Below are 21,595 nucleotides of genomic sequence, written 5' to 3'. Positions count from 1 at the left end.
GTCCATCATTATAGTGGAGTGGGATCGGATAAACCTGTATAAATTACCTAATTTGTCTTTCACTGGGCCTTCGGGCTTAAATTATGTTATTTAGAATTTTATTATAAAAGGGAAGTCTGATTACTCTTTGGCCTCCTGCTGGTGGTCTTCGTCCTTATAGTGTGTCCTCACAGTGAGTGGAAAGATTGCTTTGCCACTGCCAGGAATGACACTTAGGAGAAAATATATATATATACGTAACACATTTTTTATTTTTTTGCAGTGACCTCCTCTGTACACCCAAACCTCCAAATCATTACACCTTATATCGTTGCACTTAATTTCCAGCCTGTGATAATTTTTTCAACCATGTGTTGCTACGTCTGGAGTAAAATTGTTTTTGTGGGCAATTTTGTCCCATCGTCAGAAGCTGTGATTTTTATTAGGGGCTTCAGTCGACAGGCTGAGGCTGGGGTTGAAGCCCGGGTGCTCTGGCGGCGGACTACCTGTTAAGGTGGCACCTCGGAGTTTCCATCTCCCAGTCATCCTTTCCATACCCTCCTCAGGCTTCCATTTTACGTTGTTGCCGTGCGCAGGGAGATCTGTTTTGCAGGCCCACTGTGTGTGTGTGTGTGTGTGTGTGTGTCTGTGTGTCTCCGGAGCCTACCCAGGGAAAGCCTGTTTTCAATTTCATCAAGCCCTCCTGTTGCGAGCCAGTTGGCGTGATGTTCTCAGACCATCCATCTGGTTCTCACCTCTCTTCTAAGACGGCCCTCCACCTCCACCTCCACCTCCACCTTCTCCTCCTCTTCCTCTCCCCACTTGCCCCACCCTGCCTCGGTGTGCAGAAGAGCCCACAATGAATCTAAACACGGCACAGACTCTACCCATTTGAGTCCTCTGTAATCAGATGTTGGGGCAGTGCTAGGGCTTCTGTGGTGGATTGAGTTGATGTCATCTGATGATTAGAAAGGCTTCCAAGCTGCTGATCCACCCTCTGTTCTCCATCTCTCTTGGGTCCCCTTCTTTCCATTTCTCTGATCCCAAAAGGTCTGTGTTGATGTAAGCCGAGCTTGAGTGCATTTTAAGGATTACTTAGTTGAAGATGAAATGTCACCAAGATGAAGCAGAGAAGTCTTTCTCTTCTGAAGATTTATGTAGTGATGGAACTTAATGATGTTCAAATCCTTGTCTCTCTGCTGTAGAATAAACCTGAAGAGGATGTTCATTCATTCTTAATGAGAGAATCTCATGATTCCTTAATGAATACTACGTAAATGACCATCTCAGATTTTCCAATAACAGCCCCCCTCTTCTCAAAGGAGAGTGAAGTTTAGACCGAAAATCTGGTTGTCATCACAAGTTGGTTTGGCATAGAATATAAGACTGGGTATTCTCGGTTTCATGTAGTTATAATAAATCCTAAACGACTTCATGATGCAACCGTTTTCACTAGTTTTTACTTGATTTAAGCTTACTTCTAAAGGCAGATGTTGGTATTAGTACAAAAGTGTGTCCTCCGTGAAATACATTTTTAAGAAATCTGATTGACCTCCATGCTGGGAATTCGGAATGACAACTGGAGCTTCTGGTAAAAATCATGAAAAGACCTGAAAGATCATGTCTGTCCTACTAAAAATCCGTCAAGCAAATGAATCACATTTCCGCATTTGATATGGATACTCTCATCTTTCTAGCGCCTTCCCGCCAATCGGCACATCCGCTGAACACCTTCCAGTATCCTCTACCCGGTTGCCGGTGGGAGGTGAGACAGACTCTTGATGATGTCTCCAAACCTCCTCCAGATGCTGGGCCATTCTGTACAGAATGAGCAAGTCATGGGGCTGTCCAGGAATCGTGAATGGACGGGTAGAGGAGGGGGGCAGTGTGTTGAGCCTCAGGGACCATTGGTCCAGGGAGCAGCAGGAGAGCTGTGATGACAGAAACAGATGGGTGGCTGGCCCCTATCTGGGGAATATTGGCCCAGTGCACAGAGGGGGAGAAACAGTATGTGGGGATGTGATCGAAAGACTTTCAGACGTGGGTCACCTGAGTGTTTCCCCTCTGCTTCTGTTGGCAGTGGATTGAATGGATTGAATTTGTCATAATGGTGACTTTTAGCGTAGCAGGCTGCCAAATACTGTTAACAAATTTGGGGCGAGTTCACAGGGTTCAATTCCCAGCGCTGAGATTTCAGAACCCTCAGTAGTTTCCTTTTTATTCTATCGGAGCGACATTGGCTGCCCATTAAATGAGGCACCTTCATCAGACTCTATCCTTTTAAAAAGAATCTGTGACGATTTTATGACTTTTTTCTTATGGAAGTGAATCTGTTTTATTCAAGCAGAAGGTTTCGATTTTCGACTGGTAGGAGCTGGGCCGATATTCTAAAATACCGTTAAACGCTTTATTTTCAGCTTAAATGTGCAGCCTAGGGCTTCAGTGCTGATGCATTAGCCTGGCTCTGGTCTCGCCGGTGTACCCCCCCCCCCCCCCCCCACTGTCTGCTCCCATCTGTTTATAGTAAATGCATCTCCAAATCATTGCCTGGGCACAATGAAATGGAATTTCAAATAAACTCTGGTATGCTGGGAGGTAGGGGGCTAAAAGAGTCTCGAGCCTGTCTTCTGAACCCTCTTCTGGTGGAGCATGTGCTATTCAGCCCCTACAGAAAACATCCATTTGAGAGCTAGAATTAGATTTGGGATATGGGGGTTCAGGCAGACTGACACATGGAAGTATGCCTACCTCAAACACAGGCCTTGTGGGCTCTCACATTACAATATTTAAAAACAGTTTTTCCTTATCCATGCCTTTCAACACAGGTTTCATCTGCTGTTTGCATGAGATGTTCCTGCCTGGGTTTCAAGGGCTGATGGGGAATCTTGCTTGCTTGTCAAGAACAAGACGAACAACAGCAAGAAGCAGCCAAACTGTAGAAAGCAGACAGTTTTTACTAGATCTCTAAATCTCCTCTGCTTCATCACATCTCTACTATTTCAGTCGTAATCGTGGTGGTGGGCAGTAGTTTGACTTATCCGACCACACACCTTGAACCTCACAAAGACTCAGAGGATTCATGCTGTCATTAGAACAGAAATCCAAAACGTTCTATCACACAGAAGATTTATTTATCTTGGAACGAATGTGGTGGGTTAACTCATTGTTCATCTTCTTAAGCTACCTTTCGGTCATCCAATGCACTCTAGTTTGGTCTTGTCACAAGTTCATGACATCAAATGAAAGATGCCAGACTGACAAATGCTCAATTATGCCTGCGTTAAATTGCATCTCCAGATATGCTGAGTTTCCATGAGCAGTAAAAAAAAATTAAACAACACGGCCTCATAAACAGGTAATTTTGTTACTTTTTTATAAGCGTGTACTTTCTGCTCAACTGCTTTCGAAAGTAGCCAAAACGATTGGAGTGATTGTTAGTGTTGGAGTGTTTTCCTGTCTATGCTTTGAAGATACGGCTTTTTTATGGCAAAAAGAGGCCATTGCCAAGATCTGTGTCTTGAACTTGAATTAATGACAGAGGCATTGGGTGGGTCCCCACAAAGCACCCTTGCATAAAAGCCTTTTAGCAGACCGTAACGATGAATGGAGTGGAGCAATGAGGTGCATCCTTCAGCAGCAGGCAGGAAGTCCACCTAAACACATAGCACTGGAAGGTCACATCAGGGCACTACGTTTCTGCCTCTGTGACCAGACACCACACCTAGGCACTATATGCCTCTGTAGAAACCGATGCAGCCACGTGGAGAGGTCTTTTGACGTAGAAGAACGTTTTCTTGAGAAAGTCACTGAGGGCAAGCACTCCACTCTTTTAGTCACTGTCCTCTTAATGTCCACATGAATGCATTGTCCTGAAGTGTACTTCTCCTTCACACATGAATATGTGGTGTTTTTTTGGTCAGTTGAGGAATTTGTTCTTCTCTAGCCAAGAGTCCTGGGTTCTTGTATGATGGATCTCCTCTTGCCACCTCAAAGAGATATTTTTGCTGAGGCTTTGTCTGGCTTTCATCAAATGCATAAAGATTCTCATCGTGGAGGTAAAGTTGGAGCAAAACCCTACTGCCAAAGATCACAGCAGCTGCTTACTCTCTTTGATTTGTGTGTTTGCGTGCATCTTGTGCTTGTCCACCACTCAGTGCAAACAATATGAAATGCCTGCTAATAACATCTGGCCTCCACGCCATGCCTTTGTCTGGTTTGCACTCTTTTGACAGAAGGGTGACACAAAAGGGTCTACTCATGTCAACTGCCATGGGAATTCGCCTTGGGATTTGCCCATTGAAAGCCAGCTTTACAGCTGCTTGAGAACGGGGACGGGATAGCAGCCTGACCTTGATGCAATTGGTCAACGGCTGTGTACTAAAGAGTGTCCGTGGGCTGACAAGAAGGTGAGAAACTCTTAAGCCACTCACGTGGTAGAGAAGGATAGATTCCATAGTTACTAGGCATTTTGCGGTTACTTGGAGTGCAGTGGCAAGTTGTGTGTGGCTGTGGTGTTTTTATTTGAAAACAAGAGAGACAACATTTTTAAAAATACAATTTTATTTTAGATTCATCATCCATTAGGATACTATAAAGAGCTGTACACATTTTACAAATGTCATTTTTTATTTAATCTACATTTATGCTTCTCAACAAAATAGAATCTATCCTGTACCTGTCAGTCAAAGGTTTGTCGTTCCTGCTCAAAGAGAAAGACTGAACAAAGAGGCTTGATAATAATGGCGGCTTCTGAGCATGGCTTAGTTTGATGAATACAACCTAATTCCTTAAAAACAAACAAACGAACAAACACAAATACAATACACACAAGGCAAAACTCACCTTCTTCTATAGAACAGTGGTAAAAGGCTTTAATAAAAGCTTAAGTTTTTTTTTATACATTTAAAGATAAATACAAAAAAAACACCTTTCATTTACAATCAAACGTGGTCCATCACACATTCAGTCAAATCCAGAAGTACTGCAATCAACAACTGCAAGGAAACATTTCCCAGATGTGGAAAAAAGCAACATGTTTGGTTTTAAACTCTCAGTTAACCAGGTTTTTGCAGAAATCCCTTGACGTTAGCATTGTGCTACAAAGATGTATGTTCATTCGTTTAAGCCTTTAAGGCATGAAATCCTGAGGTCTGATCTTCATCTCCACACGCTTCATGGAGTAGCTGGGTCCATGCCATCCGTACCAGGTGATGCCGTCCGTGCTCTGCTTATTGTGCGCACCAAAGCGGTAGTACATGCCGTTCAGGTTAGAGTCGGTGCAGCAGTTGTACCAGTAGCCACCTAATGGAAACAGAAAAAAAAACATTGTGAAATAGCTTGAGAGTGGCATCTGCATGCCTGGGTTTTGTGATGGTTTAAGGTCTTAGACCGCATGCTCTTTCCATCATCAGAACTTACCCTTGCGAAGTGCAGCACAGTCATCCACACACTTGTCATTATCTTTGTCCTTTGTGCTGAAGTTGGTGTTGTTGTGGTAGCGCATCGAGTCACCAGCATTGCCAGTGTAGTTGGCAAGGAAGAGCTTGTAGCTGTTCAGCTCGTTGCTGATGGTGAAGAAGCCGTATTCAGCATAGCGAGTCTCTCCCGCCCAATCCTGCAAGTAGGAAAAGGAAGTCAGACAATTCATCCAAGAGCTTGTCTGATCTTTGATTTAATATTTCTCAAAGGTGCTGTCTGAGCCTACGAGAAATGTGCAAGTAGTTTAGAAGTACTAAAAATGCTCCCATTGGGCCCACTACATTTCTCTGTTTGAAAGACTATACCCATGTTTGTTTTTCCCATTCAGAGATCTCTCTCAGTCAGCTCTTTACACTTTGTCCTTAATCCAGCATTTTATTACCCCGCTTTGGATGCTCATCCATCCTCTGCCTTCCCAATCCTGTTGAACTCCCTGACCTTGGATGTCCTACGTGCCTAGAAGAGTTCGGTTCCCACTGTCTAATACCCTCCATTCCATTTCCATCTTTAGAAGAATGTGTTCCCACATTCCTCCCATTCTCGTACCTCCATCTCTATCCTCAGCACGGTGGGCTGGCGGGTCATGCGGAAGATGTTCTCATTGCCCAGCCAGAAGTCCCCGCGGATGGTGCCGAATCCCTTCTTGTACTGCTTCCAGTCACGGTTGAAGCTGCTGAGGCCCACCTTGCGTCTCTGGATAAGAGTCCAACCTCCACCGTTGGTCTCCATGTCACAGAACACCTACGGAGGCAATGGGCAAATGGAGATATTTATTTGAGGGAGTTAGATCAATAAGTTATCTTTGGAGCTGACTGTTGATTACATTTGATGTATTTGTCATTTTTGACTCACGTCCAGTTCAGGTGTGCCCAAGTAGTCGTCAGAGGGCAGTTTGTACTCTCCCGAGATTTTGTAGTTTCTGGAGTACAGTGATGCACAGTCGTAGATGGCTTCTAAAAAAAAAAAGAGGCCGACAGAAGCAAAAATCTTAGGGATTGCTAAAACAGATGCTAATGCCTATAAAATAAATTTGGCAGAGTTGTATCCCTGCAAAATTTTGAATTATTGTTGTGCCCAGAGGGACAACTTTAAAGAGATTTTTGAAGTGCAAATGTGGATCTGGTCTCCCATGTGCATTCAGAGCATGCAGTGTAGAATACAATGTGCATTAGATGTGGCATGGCTCACATGGGCCCATATTTCCTCTTTCCTCTGTGCTCAGTGTGGTGATGCTATCAAGGCCTCTCTGAGATTGCTGCAGTGAAATCATTCCAGCCCAGCAGAGACAGACCGACTCTGACCGCTCCCATGGCTGTAGTGTGGCTAGGGGACTGTTGGCCTACCCCGTTAGTCCCCGGCTCTCTCAGCCGCCTCACGTCTGTGTCATTTGCAAATTCCTCTACAAAGCTTTCCTGTGTTCCGTGTGCCAACAGCGAAGAAATAACACTGCAGACATCCAAGGCCCTAGACGGCTGGCTAATTGGTTATTAAAGTGCAGCATTGCGACACGCTTCGTTTAATTGCTGCTTTTTTGGATGGGAAATGATTAATAGTTTGTTGCAGCTTAAATGGCATTCAGTGGGAATGGCTGGCGCTTGATGGCCGTGGGCTTTATGGGCAAACCAGCAGGCTGCAGGTTATGGGTACAAATTACGGCTTGTGTGACACGGACGACTACTGTGTACCAGACGGGCAGAGACTGTAATCATCCGACATTCCCGTCAGCTTGCCTGCAAGTTTAGAGAGCACCTTTCTTAATTACAGTGTTTAAAAGCCCCTGAAAATATGTTAACTGGTTATGCTGAATGAAAATGTGTGTACCGCTGGAATGCCTTGGATATCAGCGGAGGGAGACGTGTCGTGTGTGTGTGTGTGTGTGTGTGTGTGTGTGTGTGTGTGTGTGTGTGTGTGTGTGTGTGTGTGTGTGTGTGTTGGGGTTAAGGTTGAACAACTGATCTCTGATCTACTGTTGAAATGAAGACCTCATCATTTATCAGATTGTATTTGATACGTAAATAGGACAGTAAGCCTAACCTCAAGCCTGAATTTATCTCTCTTGAGATAATCCTTTGTCTATGTTTCTTATCACTTCATTTTTTAGTCACTCACTTTCTATTCTTCCCCCTACTCTCTGCTGAGATAAAGGCTCCATTCACTGGAGTACGGATAATGAGCAGACATATTTGTGTGACTGTTAAAACCATTTGACTCGTACACATGGAAGAAGAAAGGGGATCAGATATCACGCTGCTTTTATTCTGCTCAATTGCGGGGGCAGATCCGCAGAGTTTTTCACCGTTAGCTTCACCGAAGCAGACGGCCCATGAAAGAGGATAATGGGCGCGGAAATGGAAGGTGAAGCTAATTTCCTGTGGCTGCAAGATGACAGCATAGTGCCAGAGACCTTAGTGGTGATTTATGCTGTGGCCAGGCGTATGGATTTCACACCTGGACCTCGGGCAGCAGCTGTCGAACCAGAGAGGGAGGTCACAGAGGTCCTGACAGTTTTTTTGTTTGTCTACGTCTCAGGGTTAGCGCTAATTCAGGTCGTCCTCTAACAGAATTTTTTACCAAGGAAGAATCATTTTCGTCTTCAAAAATCTTCATCTTCAGGTTTTTTTTTACTGAATTAAAGTTTTCTGAAAATATCTACAGTTGCATATTTGGGGTCAAAAACAAATATGGCTAGACTTAAATTTCCTAATAAATGGACCCACCCTCCGTCCATTCCCGCCACTTGCCAATTCTCCTCTCAGGCCCAGCTCATATCCATTACCCAGACGAGACAAAAACATCACCACACTGTTTGACTATCAGTGACAAATGAGTTGCCACCTTGGGGCCGCTTTGTGTGAAGCTAAAGGTAAAATATCAGCAATGGAAAGGAGTGTGAAGTAAGGTTTGTGTGTTTGTGTGTCTCTTACCTGACGAGGTGCGCGTGTGGGCCTGGGCACCCTGCATCTGCATGATCTCCACGCGGTTGTTGATCTCCGAGTACTTGCTCTCGGCCTCGGTGACGCGCTCCTCCTGCCGGCGGCCCTGCGAGTCCAGCTCCATCATCTGCCGCAGGATGTTCAGCAGGTCGGCCTCCTGCTTGCCCCGCAGCTCCTCCAGCATGCTGGTCAGGTTGGCCACCTGCACCTTTAGCGAGCGCACCTCGTCACAGCACTGGCCCTTGGGGGGCTTTGGCGGGGCCAGACGCTTCTTCATGGTTTTCTGGGCCGTCACTTCACCCAGCAGCAGACATGTCAGCAGAGCAGCCACACTCACCAGCACCCACCTCTGCATGATCTCAGTAGGGAATAAAAGAGATGGAGAAGCAAGCAGACAACTGCTTTAAAAAGGAGCTTTTGTCTTTTTTGTTGTTTCTTGATTGGATTTGCCCTTCAAAGTCTCTCTGATTTGCTTGTGGTCCTCTTTTGCTCCTACTGAAGAAGTTTTTCAAAGAGTGAGAAGTTTTGCCGCCAGTTATGTGTTGAAGTTCGATACTTGTAGAGGTGGCAGCAAAGGCTGTTCTTCTGTGATGAGCTGTTCACTTCTCAGTCTCTTTCTCTTGACTCTTTGGTGGAGGTCTGGTGTGGTGGCATCTTAAATATCTTCTCCAAACACATGGAGGACCTCCCCTTTTGGTTTGGGCTCAGAGTCACTGACCCCCTCCACCTCCCTCCCCCACCCCACCCCCTGGGCTTCTGGCCCTTCCCACCCCCTCTCCCTCTCTCCCTTTCTCTCTCTCTCCCTCCCTCCCTCCGCCCGCTCTTGCTTTCTCCCATGCTCACCAGCACGCTCTCTCTCTCTCGTCAGGTCCCACCCAGTGGCTCATCAGGTGTGGGGAGTTTGTGGGACACTTTGTCTCTTTTTTTGTGTACACAGGCATAATGCAGAGGTCAACAGACAATGGTCCCCTTTTCCCCAGTGAGGCTGTGCTTGTGTTACCATGCATTTAACGAGGAAAAGCCCTGGTCTTTAACACCATTTTATTACATAAAGAGTCAGGCTGCACAATTTGGTGAAAATGTCATACTGTGATTATTGGACAGTCAAATAAAAACAGTTGGTATGATATTACCCTGTACATAAAGGTGGTAAGCATTGACCTGCCATCAGGTCAGAACTGAATTAAGAACTGACCCTCTGGACTTCCTCCGCCTTCCTGTGTTGTTTACATGAATTGGCTATTATTAGTGTGGGCAGCACCTCATCTATACTCAGCATTAATGACAACGATTAATGCAAGGCCTGCCACCTGATTAAAATGTATTCTATTTAATCCTGACTGGTTGCAGGTACACTTGCACTCAACTGGGGTAAAATTACATCCTTAACACAATAGCATTATATTCATGCATGTAGCCAAGAGAGTAGATCTTACTTCATTAACAGTGAGTAACAGGCCAATTTCCAAACTGTAGCCCATGTGTAGGCTCTAATTGTTTTCACATATTTAGCTAGACTGTTCGAGATGACGTGTCCTTACATCTCAATCATATGTAATGTGGACAAGACAAAGAAAATAGATAACATAGCCTAGCCTGTGACAAGAAAACTGTATCACATTGCGAATTTACCCTGACGCCAGTGCTCTGCCAACAAGCATCCCTGGCCTTCACTGTGTTAAGGTTTATTAAATCTCTTTAAGCCACAAATTATTACACTGCATTCACAGAGTCTGCACGCCGGATAGGCAAGTGACCATAGACTGCACACGCTTCACTGCCTAAACAGAGACTGAGTGTTCATCTCTTTGTTATGGGCGTAGAAAACGAGTAGACTTGACACAGAACAGGTTGTCATGTTCACACACGCACATTATTGATTTAATTAAATTGCAGCCTTCGCGATTGCGATTAGATTAATTGTACAGCACTAGAAGAGGGTGACTCATCTGTAAGAAGAAGAGCTTTTCAAACACCTGTAATTGCCTGCATTTAACTTTCATTCAGGGTGATTTAGTCTGTTGCCAGTTGAAAAGGGACCAGAATGGCTTTCGCATCTTAGCACTTATATTCGCTGGCAGCTTTACTGAAAAGCTGTGTTTCAGTTATGGCATGTTATGATGACTCACACAGCTTTCATTTACAGAAATATGACAGAAATATTCCTGTATAGTCACAAGAAGAGGAAAGCCATCTACCCTCTTTAGAAATCCGGTTAACATTTAATGTTTTGCCATCAGTAAGTTTACTCTAAGTCTCATAGCTTACTGTAAATTGCTGCATGGCTGACCTGCCAAAAGGGATGGTTGGCTGTCCCTGCACATGAAGAATGCCTGTGACATCATTGTCTCTCGTCCCTTGCTCCGTCTCTCTCTCTCTTTCTGTATTGCCGTGGCTTTATCCGTCTGTGGAATCACTTGTGTCGTATTGTAAGGACAAACAAAAGAAAACAGATGTTGGAGAGAGAACAAACTCCAACAAACTGTTTTTGGATGGAAGAGTCTGTAATAACAGTCATAATACTAACTCATGCTGTGGAAAATGACAGTGTGAAGACCTGATCCTCCAAAAGAGAGGGCAGTGTGTGTATATGTTAGTGTGTGTGTGTGTGTGTGTCTATGTGCACGTGCACGTGCATGCACGCATGCATGCATGTGTGTTTGTGTGCATGCGCGTGAGCATGTTGGAGGAGGTGGGCTATGTCTGGTAAACGCAGGAAACACTTTGAAAGCGTCTGTCCCAAGAGATTTATTATTCGCGGCCAGAAACACAGAGCTGCTGTTCCCAGCACTGCTCAAGCAGCCTCACCACAGACTACACGCTTTCTCTCTCCTTTTACTTTTCCTTCACTCTCCCTCACCCCTTCTAACTTTATTCCATTACCTTTGAGACACCCTCAAACATGCTGTGCCTAGGGCTCATTTAAAACCATTTTGGGCACTATTCTGGCTGTTGGTTTAATTTCTCAAATGAAATTTATATTGTGTACTGAAAAGCATAAAGACCGTATTGGACTGAATATGTGAGTTCATCCAGAAAGTATGCACATACAGTGCATATAAAGTACCTGTGTTTTTGTTTGGAGTCTTTTTCCAGAGGGCTCCATTAAACCCATACCTCGGCAGTGTGAAATAAACTCTGTACTTGGGACTGTTACGTAAACACCTTGGCACTAAAAAAACTGAAACTTGAGCCACAAGCAAACAAAAGAAATAGCTACCTAAATGGGAAGAAGGGAATGAGCGGCTCTCGCCGTTCTGTTGACCCCTGACCTTTAACCCTGTCAGCATTACGGGAGAGAGAGAGAGAGACTTACGTGGCACTGAGTCCTTAACCACCCCACCCATGATGCTGTCGCCTGCGCTGGACATGTGATTAACTGGAGTCAACTCCAGGCTTTTTCCCTCCATTAAGGCTGGGTGGGTTGGAGACTAGAACGCTTTAATGAAGGATGTCTCTGAACAATCTCAGCTTTTATGTAAGCGTGAAAAGACTTTTTTTTTTTTTGTGAAACGTCTACAATGTGTCATTTTTCTGGAATGCGGCAATATTTGGAGGAACATTTTCTTCCCGTCGTTAGGGGTTCCAGCCCAGTGCACCTCAGTGCATGGTAGCAGTTTAACAGGTAACTCTGCTCTCATCCTTGGGTCCGTACGCTGCGCTGTGGCCACAAACAGAGAAACCCTGTACTCCCACTGTTTTGGTCATGCAGTCATTCTCTCCCTCCTCACCATCTTGCAATAATAAGCTTGTTTGTCTCCTCCACAACAAGAGGGAATTAAATTAGAAACGGAATACCCGTTGATGCTGTGGATGTAAATAATTATTTTGTTTAGAAGGAACTCAATGGAACACAATGTTTTAATGAACATCCTTTGATTAGTTCCTGTAAACAGCACAGAACTTTAATTTACTCAAGAATCCCGGCGCAATCTTTGAAAAACTTTATTACCTGACATTTACACCGTCAGCTAATGTCATGTCTTGTTCTCTGCGCTTACAGTATAAAATGAAAGAACTGTAGATGCCCAGGGTTGACTGTGGAGTCATTTCTTTATAACTCTATGATTCGTTGAGTTTGGAAGGCTTCTGAAGCGATACTTCAAACTGATTTGAAATTTCGCTTCCAGATAGGAACAGTTAAATCATCACAGTGTTACATGAGAGGCTTTCGACAGTAAACTGTTTAATATGAATTTAAATTGACTCAGTTCAGATCTCTCTTCTCTCATAATCTACCCACCCTGCCTTAGTCACGCACAGATTGACGTTCGCTCATGCCAGTTGGACCTAAATGGCAGTCTTGCCTCATGCAGATCATATAATGCATCATAGCACGCTCTTTCCTTCTTACCGAATACCTAACATGTATTCTCTCAAATACGTAATTGCAGCTATTTTCGGAGGATTCCACACTGTGCAATTCTCTCTTGCATTGCACATCTGTGCAGTTTTTCCTTTGTGCCGGCGTGCTGAATTGAATAGCATCTGGGCTTATTGGTCCCTTATGCAGCGTTTGATTATAGTGGGACTCCATGTCCATTCAGCACCCACACACAGGTGGTTCACTTAGCTCAGCAGAAGCAACACTTAGTGACCTCACTGGTGATGCTCTAAAGCGTTTTTTTCACAACAACAAATTGGATGAGAGTTATAGGGTGTGTCACAAGCCCATTCATTGTTCTTGTGACTATATGAAGAGCCATGTGGACTCATGGACCATTGCATCACTGTTTCCTGGAATCTTTAGCACAGCAAAGATCGCCCAGGCAAGAGCACAGTTAAATAATGTTGGAGTCTTTAAAAGGCAGTTCAGCCTCTGTCCGATGGCGGCTGCTGCCCTGATCAAGTTCCGCCATCTTGACCTGAGGCTCCGAGAGTGTTTTGGTGTTTTCAGCCTGTCGTGGATTGTTTCCGTGACCAGCCTGTGACTAACCCTCGGCACGTTTCTTTATTAGACCTCTACCCGTGACTCCATAAGTGCCACCCTGCTCGGATTCCTCTCTGAATATAGACCTGTTTTTACACTGGCCTGCTGTCTCCAGAAGGGGTGTCACATTGTCATTCTTTGTGCCTCATTAAGACATCAGAACAGTACACTTGTGTCTGCCCCATTCATCATCCGCGAGGCCTGAAAACACCACGAGCGGCAAGGTGGCTATCAGCTTTACCACTCACATGCTATTTCCATCCCCAGAAGGCCATCAGTTGTCTTTGTGTCTTAAAAACCCGTCACCCTCCATAGGCCCAGCACATCACCTGGTTCAGTTCCATACACGCTTACATGAGCACCCATTCCAGTGTGATCATGTCAAGTCAGACGAGTACTTCATACCCATGTGTTCTACAGGAGGAGCTGATCTGTGCCTGTGATCACTTGCATATTTGAGTTGATCTTCAAGGAAGAGGAAGGATTTTTATAGCGTTATAGCCAGACTGAGTCACCCTCTGTCCTTGCAGGACATCCTCAGCTCTGGGTCTGGACTGCATCATGAGACATTGGTTCTGTTTGTTCCAGCTGGCTTCTGACTCATTTTCCCGATCGCAACCTGCAATGCTCTCCTCAGTGTTCTCTCCACTCGCCCAGTGAGCACCCCAGTTGGTCATGGCCAGTGTTCCGTAATATCACTCAGAATCTTTGGAGGGAATGTGTGATGTGACGTTTGCTCAGACTACCTCATTTTGTGTCCTGTTCTGTGAAATGATCAATTGACATTTCTGCTGGAGATTCTATAATGTTAATAACCCGTTGCTGTGGTTCTTCTGTGGGCCTTCGTGGTGAAGGCGAGTCAATGTGAGTGTTTTGTGTCAGATGTAGCTTACGCCAGATGTCGAGCAAACGGTTTGGAAATCAAAATATCCAGTAACTGAGAGTGCCAAGACGTCAGTTTCTGTAGAGCCATTCATGGGTTCAATTAGGGGGATGGCAATGGAAGGCCAAAGAATGCATCAGGTCTCTGGCCCACTGCTCAACATTACATAATCTTTATTAAGTTCTGTTGCCAGAGGGAAGTGAAGGAAGGCACAGCAACCTCAGATTTTGTGCCTCTTTTATCATATGCCATCTTAAAGGGCAGAGGAATGACAGCGGGCGGGTCTGTTGGTGTATTATCCTGCCCTTTTGATCTCTCAAGGCTGACTCAACATTCTCTGCTTGTCTCAGAGATTGTTTCTGATCGCCCCTGAACTCCAGACTGTCATTGAGTGCCACACAAAACAACTTCTCCTGGTTAATTCTAGTAGAATTTATGAAAGCCTCACATTCCGTTAAACTCACAGGAGTTAATACGAAATGTATGATAATATTTATGTTTTCATTTTTGAAAATGAGTACAATTGAAAGCCATGTCTTTTTGCCCTGGTGTCAGTCAAGCTTGTGGGGTGGGTGTCCGCTCTGACGGTAGTAGCTGTGTGGTCTCTGGGTGGATGAAAGAGAAGAGGGATTGCTGGTGATCCCTGGGGAGCGTCAGTCTCTCAGGAGCAGCGCTCATTGTTTACACTCTAAACAGGGAGGGTGATGTGATGACACCCTGACAAGACCCGTGGCCGTAAAACGATTATTCAGGGTGAGGGCTCAACTCCTCAGGCCCAAAATGAGGACGGAACTGTTGGCCTCTGTCAACATTGTCCTTCTTTTCCTTCTGTTTGTACAACCTGATGTGTTAAATGACTGCTGCTATGACACTGTGTTACTGATATAGTTACTGAAAGGAATCACTGAAAGGGATCACAGAATGTTTTATGGAACCAATTGAAGTGAATCATGATACATACTATAAGCTGGCCAACGTTAGTCTAATGTTATGTGTTTGACTCGTAAATGACCACAGCATGAGTTAGCTCTCTGTGCCGTTTGTTGGTGCTTGGTTGGTGTGTTCTGCAGCCGTAAGTTAACGTTTACTAAACTGACACAGCTGTCTAGCCGTTGCCGCTATAGTAGCTAGCTAACGTAACTACTAGCAACCAAGCACGAACAAACTGCACGGAGAGCTAAGAAGATAGTTAGCTAGCACCACCGAAGTGCACAGAGCTCAAGCTACACAACACACTGAACAAACGTTAAATACGAGAGACAATAGGGTGCGTTTGAGAATGGAGATAAAAACGCACCCCATTGTCTCTCGTGAAGGGGACAATAAGTAACGTTGGTTACATTAATTTAACGTTTGTTCAGTGTGTTGTGTAGCTTGAGCTCTGCGCACTTCGGTGGTGCTAGCAAACTATCTTCTTAGCTCTCCGTGCAGTTTATTCGTGCTTGGTTGCTAGTAGTTAACGTTAGCTAGCTACTAGTGTGTCAGTTTAGTTAACGTTAACTTACAGCTGCAGAACACGGCAACTAAGCATGAACAAACGGCACAGAGAGCTAAGTCATGGTGTTGGTCAGCTTATAGTATCATGATTCACTACGTTAGATCGCCAATATCAACTAATGGCGCCAAGCAATTCCCTGGGTTTCTGCTCTCTCAGTCCTTGCGCAATGTTTGTTTCTGTTTGGGTCAACCACGTGTATGTGGCGAAGCGTCGACGTAAAAATATGGCGTCGACGTAATTTTGAAATCGACGCATCGCTACAGCACTAGCATTAGCGTACATAATCTGTGCTCACTTTGAGTGTGTGCGGTCTGGAATGCATGTTATTGCTAAGGTATTAAGGAGTCTCATAGCTGTGTATTGTTGTTTAGGGGGATCTTATGTTATGAATGTTCAAGTATGTCCCTGGCACTAATCAAATGTCTGAGAGGAAAAGTTCAAGTCTCTACGTGCCATTCCGTGCTCCACTTGCCGAGGTGGCCGTGGTTACCAGGTGGAACCCATTAGAGTGTGGTGGACAGGAGCCAGGTGCGCTGTCTGTCACCCCCTGAACAGTAGCAGGACCAGAGGGTACAAAAGAAGGAGACAAAAGAAGGAGACAAGACCTGTTTGCTCCCTTTCTTCTTCTCTAAAGTCGTGTCTCCAGTGTGCACACCATGTGACTATTCTCTGGGGTAAAGGGAACACCTTGTATCTGTTGAATCCAGACGCTAATACAGAGCTAATACCAGTGGCTCTCCTTTTGCTAAATTTTTTTTTTGTGTTCCTCCTTTCATGAATACATGTTTATTTTTCATCGTCTGGATTTGGTTGTTTTTCTTTGCACAGATGTAGTAATGATCACCGTATGGACTTCCTGAAAAGGCCTTTCAGCTCTTTGTTTGTACCCTGCTCAGGGTTAGAAGTAAAACTCAGGCAATCAGTCCTACTGGACACAAAGGCCTTTGAAGTTTGTACAGTACTTGCCAGCTCTGCCTGTCTGCATTCCAAATAGAAGTCGTCTCATCGTTACAGACATAACGCAACCGGCCATTTGTTTTTTTTCTCCATTGTTTTGGAATCGGATGGGGGCATCGGTGTAGGCTGTTACACATAACTTTTTCATTGATTTTGATTCGATCAAAAAAGGAATTAGCTCCCCATAGCATGAAACAGATGTTCAGCAGCTACAATTCACTTTTTAAAATTTGATCAACATGTTTGAGGTCTACGGCTGTCCCCGAAGTGGTGCTAGTTGTTCCATTTCCTCATCCAAGTGGTGACGTAACATTCCAGAGAGGTAGCAGTCACTGGCATGAATCAGCGAGGCCGAGTCCCTCTCGGGAGCTCCCCTTCTGACCCTTGACCCCGAGGTGACGCGGTCTTCGGCGAGGCATTCATCCTGCCGGGGTTTCGCCTCGATGTGTTAATGGCATAGAACGCACACTGTGCACGCTCTCCCAGAAAAGGCCCGGAGTCTCTCGTTTGCCAATAATGGCTGTCCTGAATGTTTTTGTGAAAAGGTGGACATCCTTTATCTCTGGGAGGAAAAAAACAAGGCCATTTTTTCCAATATTAAAGTGTTTTCATTTAAACCACAGACCACTAATAAATCTGTCCAGGACTGTTTGGACTGTTGATGGAATGCCATCTAAATGGCCATTCCAGTGAGGCAATACATTTACTTACAGTCCCTGTGTGTGCTAAATCGGGAGAGAGTTATGTAAGCAGTTAATTGAAATTAAGCATGGTGGACATAATAACTGTAATTTGATGGGCATTGGTAAAACAAAGAGTTATTCAGTAAATTCTTGCCCATTTCATTCCAACTTTCCACGGTGTATTGATTGTCAGACTGGCTGGAGCATGAGGACAGTGTACTCGTCAACATCCAAATATTGAAGCAGTACAGAACTGCCTCCTCTGCAGTCACTGTTGTCAGCAGTGGGATCTCTTTCAACTGTTAAATTGTTAATGTCAACATGTGTCTCTGCTTTTTCCATAATGACCCTGTAAATCTGTGACCTACCCCTAGAATATGATGATATGTGGAGTAATTATTGTCTAAAACAGATCTGGTTTTGGAAATATCAGGGCTGTATCCCAACCCTTCATCCTCTTAACACCATCTGTGTGTTAAGATCCTAAATCACTCAAAAGCCTTGATGCGTCCCTGGTGCGAGGAGTGTCTGGATGAACCTTGTGACGAGCCTACACATCACGGTTTCTCAAAATTGCCTTCAAGTGATTTAATACAAATGTGGTAACTGACTAATGGAATCGGTAGTTAGAACTTGGTTTGCAGCCCGTTGGTTTAATTGTAAGTTGAAGAGCTCAATAAATTTGCAAGTTTGCTTGTGAATTCACATAAGCTTCATGTCAGGTGAATGGTGGATATTATAACAATTATGAATGCACTAACAGAAATAATAACAAAACCAAGGATGCTGTCATTGTGTTAAATATTTTCAATGAATCACAAAAAATGTACACTTTTAATTTTGACACAAGTGCATACCTGTCAGGGCACAGTCGTTTTGGACAGACACCCCTCTTTGGACCCTTCTTGATTTCTCATTTTAGCGAGCCTTGCTTGTTTTCTCAGCTGGCTGTTCCATCGATTGAAGTTCTGGGTCAAATTATTGGTCAATCATTTTATAATGGCCCATGTCCCAAATGAATCGGTTAGTGAACCTCCTGCAGATAGACTACTAAAACAAACAAAGCATGCTCCTGAATCTCTGCCTGACATGGCGCAGTGGTATGTCGCTAATAAATGATGTGGTGAATTTGAAAACCGATCTGCTTTCCTAATTAGTCTCACAGAATGGGAAATGGTGTATGATATTTCATGGTGCTGAGGACTACTGTTTTTACAAGGCATATTCTTCTTTTCTAAGTCATACAAGGCCTACCATTTCAAGTAACCTACAATTTCAGGCTAATTGTGTGCAGTCTCCAACTAATCAAGCGTGTTTAGTTTTGAATAGAGATTTCAGAATGTAAAAAAACAAAGAGAAGATTGTAAAAGATCAATCAGACCAAACCCTGCTTGTTTTGGAGAGCTGAAGTATTGTTTTTTAAGGAAGGTTTTAAGGCTGATCCCCGCTTGCCTGATATGAGAGAACTGTTTGTGTGTTATGGAACGCACACTTGTATTTAAGTGCTGGATTCCTATTTCTTCTGTCTTTACCATTACCTGAAGATATGTCTGGATTTTGCTTCGGGCCGTATTCTTTGCCCAAGCCTGATCCCAAACAGTACCATCGATGTGTCAACAGACATGTCAGAGAAACTCCTGTCAGACTCGTCGGTATGCCCCAGGCTGCAGGAACTAACTGTTGGGTTTGGAAAATTCGGTGGGTTTTTTTGACTAATACTTTATTGCCGGTTTGTGGTCTGTGGTTCAGGCCTCTGTGTTTTCAGCACGAGGCCACAGGTATGTGTAGTGTCCGAGAGGCCAGGACCAACCAGGCTGTCACACACTTCACTGGCAGCCACACACTCGTACCAGCTCCATCCCTAATACACTGAGGATGATGTCATACGTGATGAGCTCCATTGCATACTTTTCTCTTCTCATATTTTTTTATTTTATTTATTTTCCAAAAGGCTTTATTGTGTTCTGTCAGTTTGGTAACTGCAGGCGTCGAAGTTGTTTTTGGATGCATCTGTGAGTGAGCTGCTCAGATGGCTGCTGTCAAGATTGCTGACCCTCCCCTGGTCCCATCTGTCACCAATGCTGCGAAGAATCAGGAGGTATAGGACGGAGGACTGGGGGGTTGGGGTGGGGGGGGGGGTCTATTTGGAATGGAAAAACACCTCTCTCCTCAAGCACTCTATGCTGCGATTAGGTAGTTAATGTTGGCGCTATGCCATCTACCCTTCCCGCATTGATTGCAGTGTCATTGATTGCAATCAGGCTTTGGTACAAACCAGTGGTTCTCAGAGAGCATGAGCCTTGTCAAACACCACAGCCTTGGGCTGTCCCCTATTATTCTCTGCCTTCAAACAGCTGTGGGTCTTGACAGAGCTTACAGTTAATTATTCACTGGTTCAGCAAAATTCTACGCCATTCTGCACACTCACCAGACCTTGCTTTCATTCCCAATTAATAAGGGGACTAAACAACAGCACACGCTTTGGAGACAAGAGGTGCTTTTCCACTGCAGTAATTCAGGGCATTCCTAGGGGGGCCCAAACCTTTACAGTATCAGCCCTGAAAGAGGTCCTACAAGGGCAGTTCCTGCAACAGAGAACCGCCTAAAAGTGCCCCCCCCCCCCAAAACACCTTGTGAGTTGCTGTAGTGGAAAGGCGCCCGTGTTGGTGCCATGCTCTGTTTTTTTTCGGCTAGACTCCATGTGGCCTCCATTTTCTGCTGGGGTGGTTTGGAGAGCCAGAGAACAAGGCCTGTTGTTGTAGCATCTCATGGGGATGTGACTTTATCTGACCTCTGCAAGCCCACCCTGCCATATCTACCCCTATCAAGGTTTTCCATTAGGTCATGCTACTAAAGACCTATTCCAACCCCACTGTGGCAAATTCAACAGCGAGATGGAGCCATGTCTTCGTTCTTAATGGTTTGCATTCAGGGGAGACTTGACCTACAGTGGCATGCAGAAGTTTTGGGCACCCATTGTCAACATTTCTGTTATTGTGAATAGTTAAGTGAGTAGAAGATGAACTGATCTCCGAAAGGCATAAAGATGAAACATTCTACAAGATTAGTCTATTATTTTTGATTGTGCAAAAAGGAAAGGAGCACCATGCCAAAGTTTCGGTAGCCCAAGAGATTTGAGCTCTCAGATAACTTTTACCAAGGTCTCAGACCTTAATTAACTTGTATGGGCAAAAAACTTCCAAAGAGTTGAAAGACTCTTAGCTGGCTACAAAACGAGTTTACAAGCTGAGATACTTGTTACTACTGACCATGCCAGGTGCCCAAACTTTTAATTTGGCGCCTTATCCTTTTTGTTGTTGTAAAAGATGGAAAAAGAGAAATTAATCTTGCTTAAAATCTGTCTATAACTTAATGCCTTTTGGAAATCCAAGTTTTGACCAGGGGTGCCCAAATTTTTGCATGCTACTGCAATCTAGGAAAGGTGGCTTATGAAATACTATAGGACCTCGGTGTTGTGCTTCAATCTGTTTGTGTCCTGGTACTGTGACACACAGGTGGTATTTCCCATTGCCTAAAGAGAACCACCCTTGACCAGGGGGGCAGTACGGACAGTAAAGGGCACCCTCCAAGGGTAAAAACACTTTTAACTGCCCTGGTTTAACTGTGCTTTACGTCCATGACTGCTACTCTACCGCATCTGTTTTTATAGAGATGGCGTTGTTTACCGCGGAATGCTTTGAACACTCTAAGTGCCTTTAATGATTGTTGCACAGAGTTTCCCTTGTCTCTTCGCACAAACACACACACACACACACACACACGCACGCGCGCACACACACAAATACACATAAACTCAGCAGCTACTCAGTCAGGTGTTGTCAGCACGTGATTGCCCTTGTGCACAAGCATGTTTCTTACCCCTAAGCCATGCCTGCATGTTGATCGGGAGATGTGCCGTCACCACGTGCATAGTCATTACAATCATTGCAGTGGTATTGCAGCTCAGCAAACCCAAGCACACACTCTTCATGTGGTGTCAACACACACAGGTTCCAAAAATATATACAGTGCCACTTGAAAGTATGTGAACCCCTTGAGCAATTATGAGTTTTCTGTTGTTTTACCATGATTTTTCAATTTTCCATGTATGAAATGTCAGGTTTATGTTTATCAATTGCATGTACTTGTTTAGAGGGAATTGTGTGAGAAGCCAAAAAACTACATGAAACATTTAATTAGTGTATGTGCAAAAGTAAGTGAACCCCCAGCTGCATTGGTAAAGTCAAGTAGGTA

The 21,595-nt window shown here is 44.5% G+C and overlaps 2 protein-coding genes across 2 annotated transcripts in view; one reads left to right on the top strand and one right to left on the bottom strand.

Annotated features, from left to right (window-relative positions):
• Positions 1-21,595, top strand: part of mtor (mechanistic target of rapamycin kinase) — an 85,203-nt gene that overhangs the window by 26,982 nt on the left and 36,626 nt on the right. The window lies entirely within an intron of this gene.
• Positions 4,652-8,993, bottom strand: angptl7 (angiopoietin-like 7). Its single transcript, XM_080853718.1, has 5 exons — positions 8,382-8,993; positions 6,310-6,410; positions 6,004-6,198; positions 5,398-5,593; positions 4,652-5,280 (listed from the first exon to the last, which is right to left on the bottom strand). Exons 1-5 carry the CDS (start codon positions 8,743-8,745, stop codon positions 5,108-5,110), a joined length of 1,029 nt encoding a protein of 342 aa, XP_080709844.1. The 5' UTR covers positions 8,746-8,993; the 3' UTR covers positions 4,652-5,107.

The sequence above is a fragment of the Sprattus sprattus genome, assembly GCF_963457725.1.
Source record: "Sprattus sprattus genome assembly, chromosome: 16".
NCBI lineage: Eukaryota > Metazoa > Chordata > Actinopteri > Clupeiformes > Clupeidae > Sprattus > Sprattus sprattus.
This window is presented reverse-complemented; position numbering and strand designations above follow the sequence as displayed.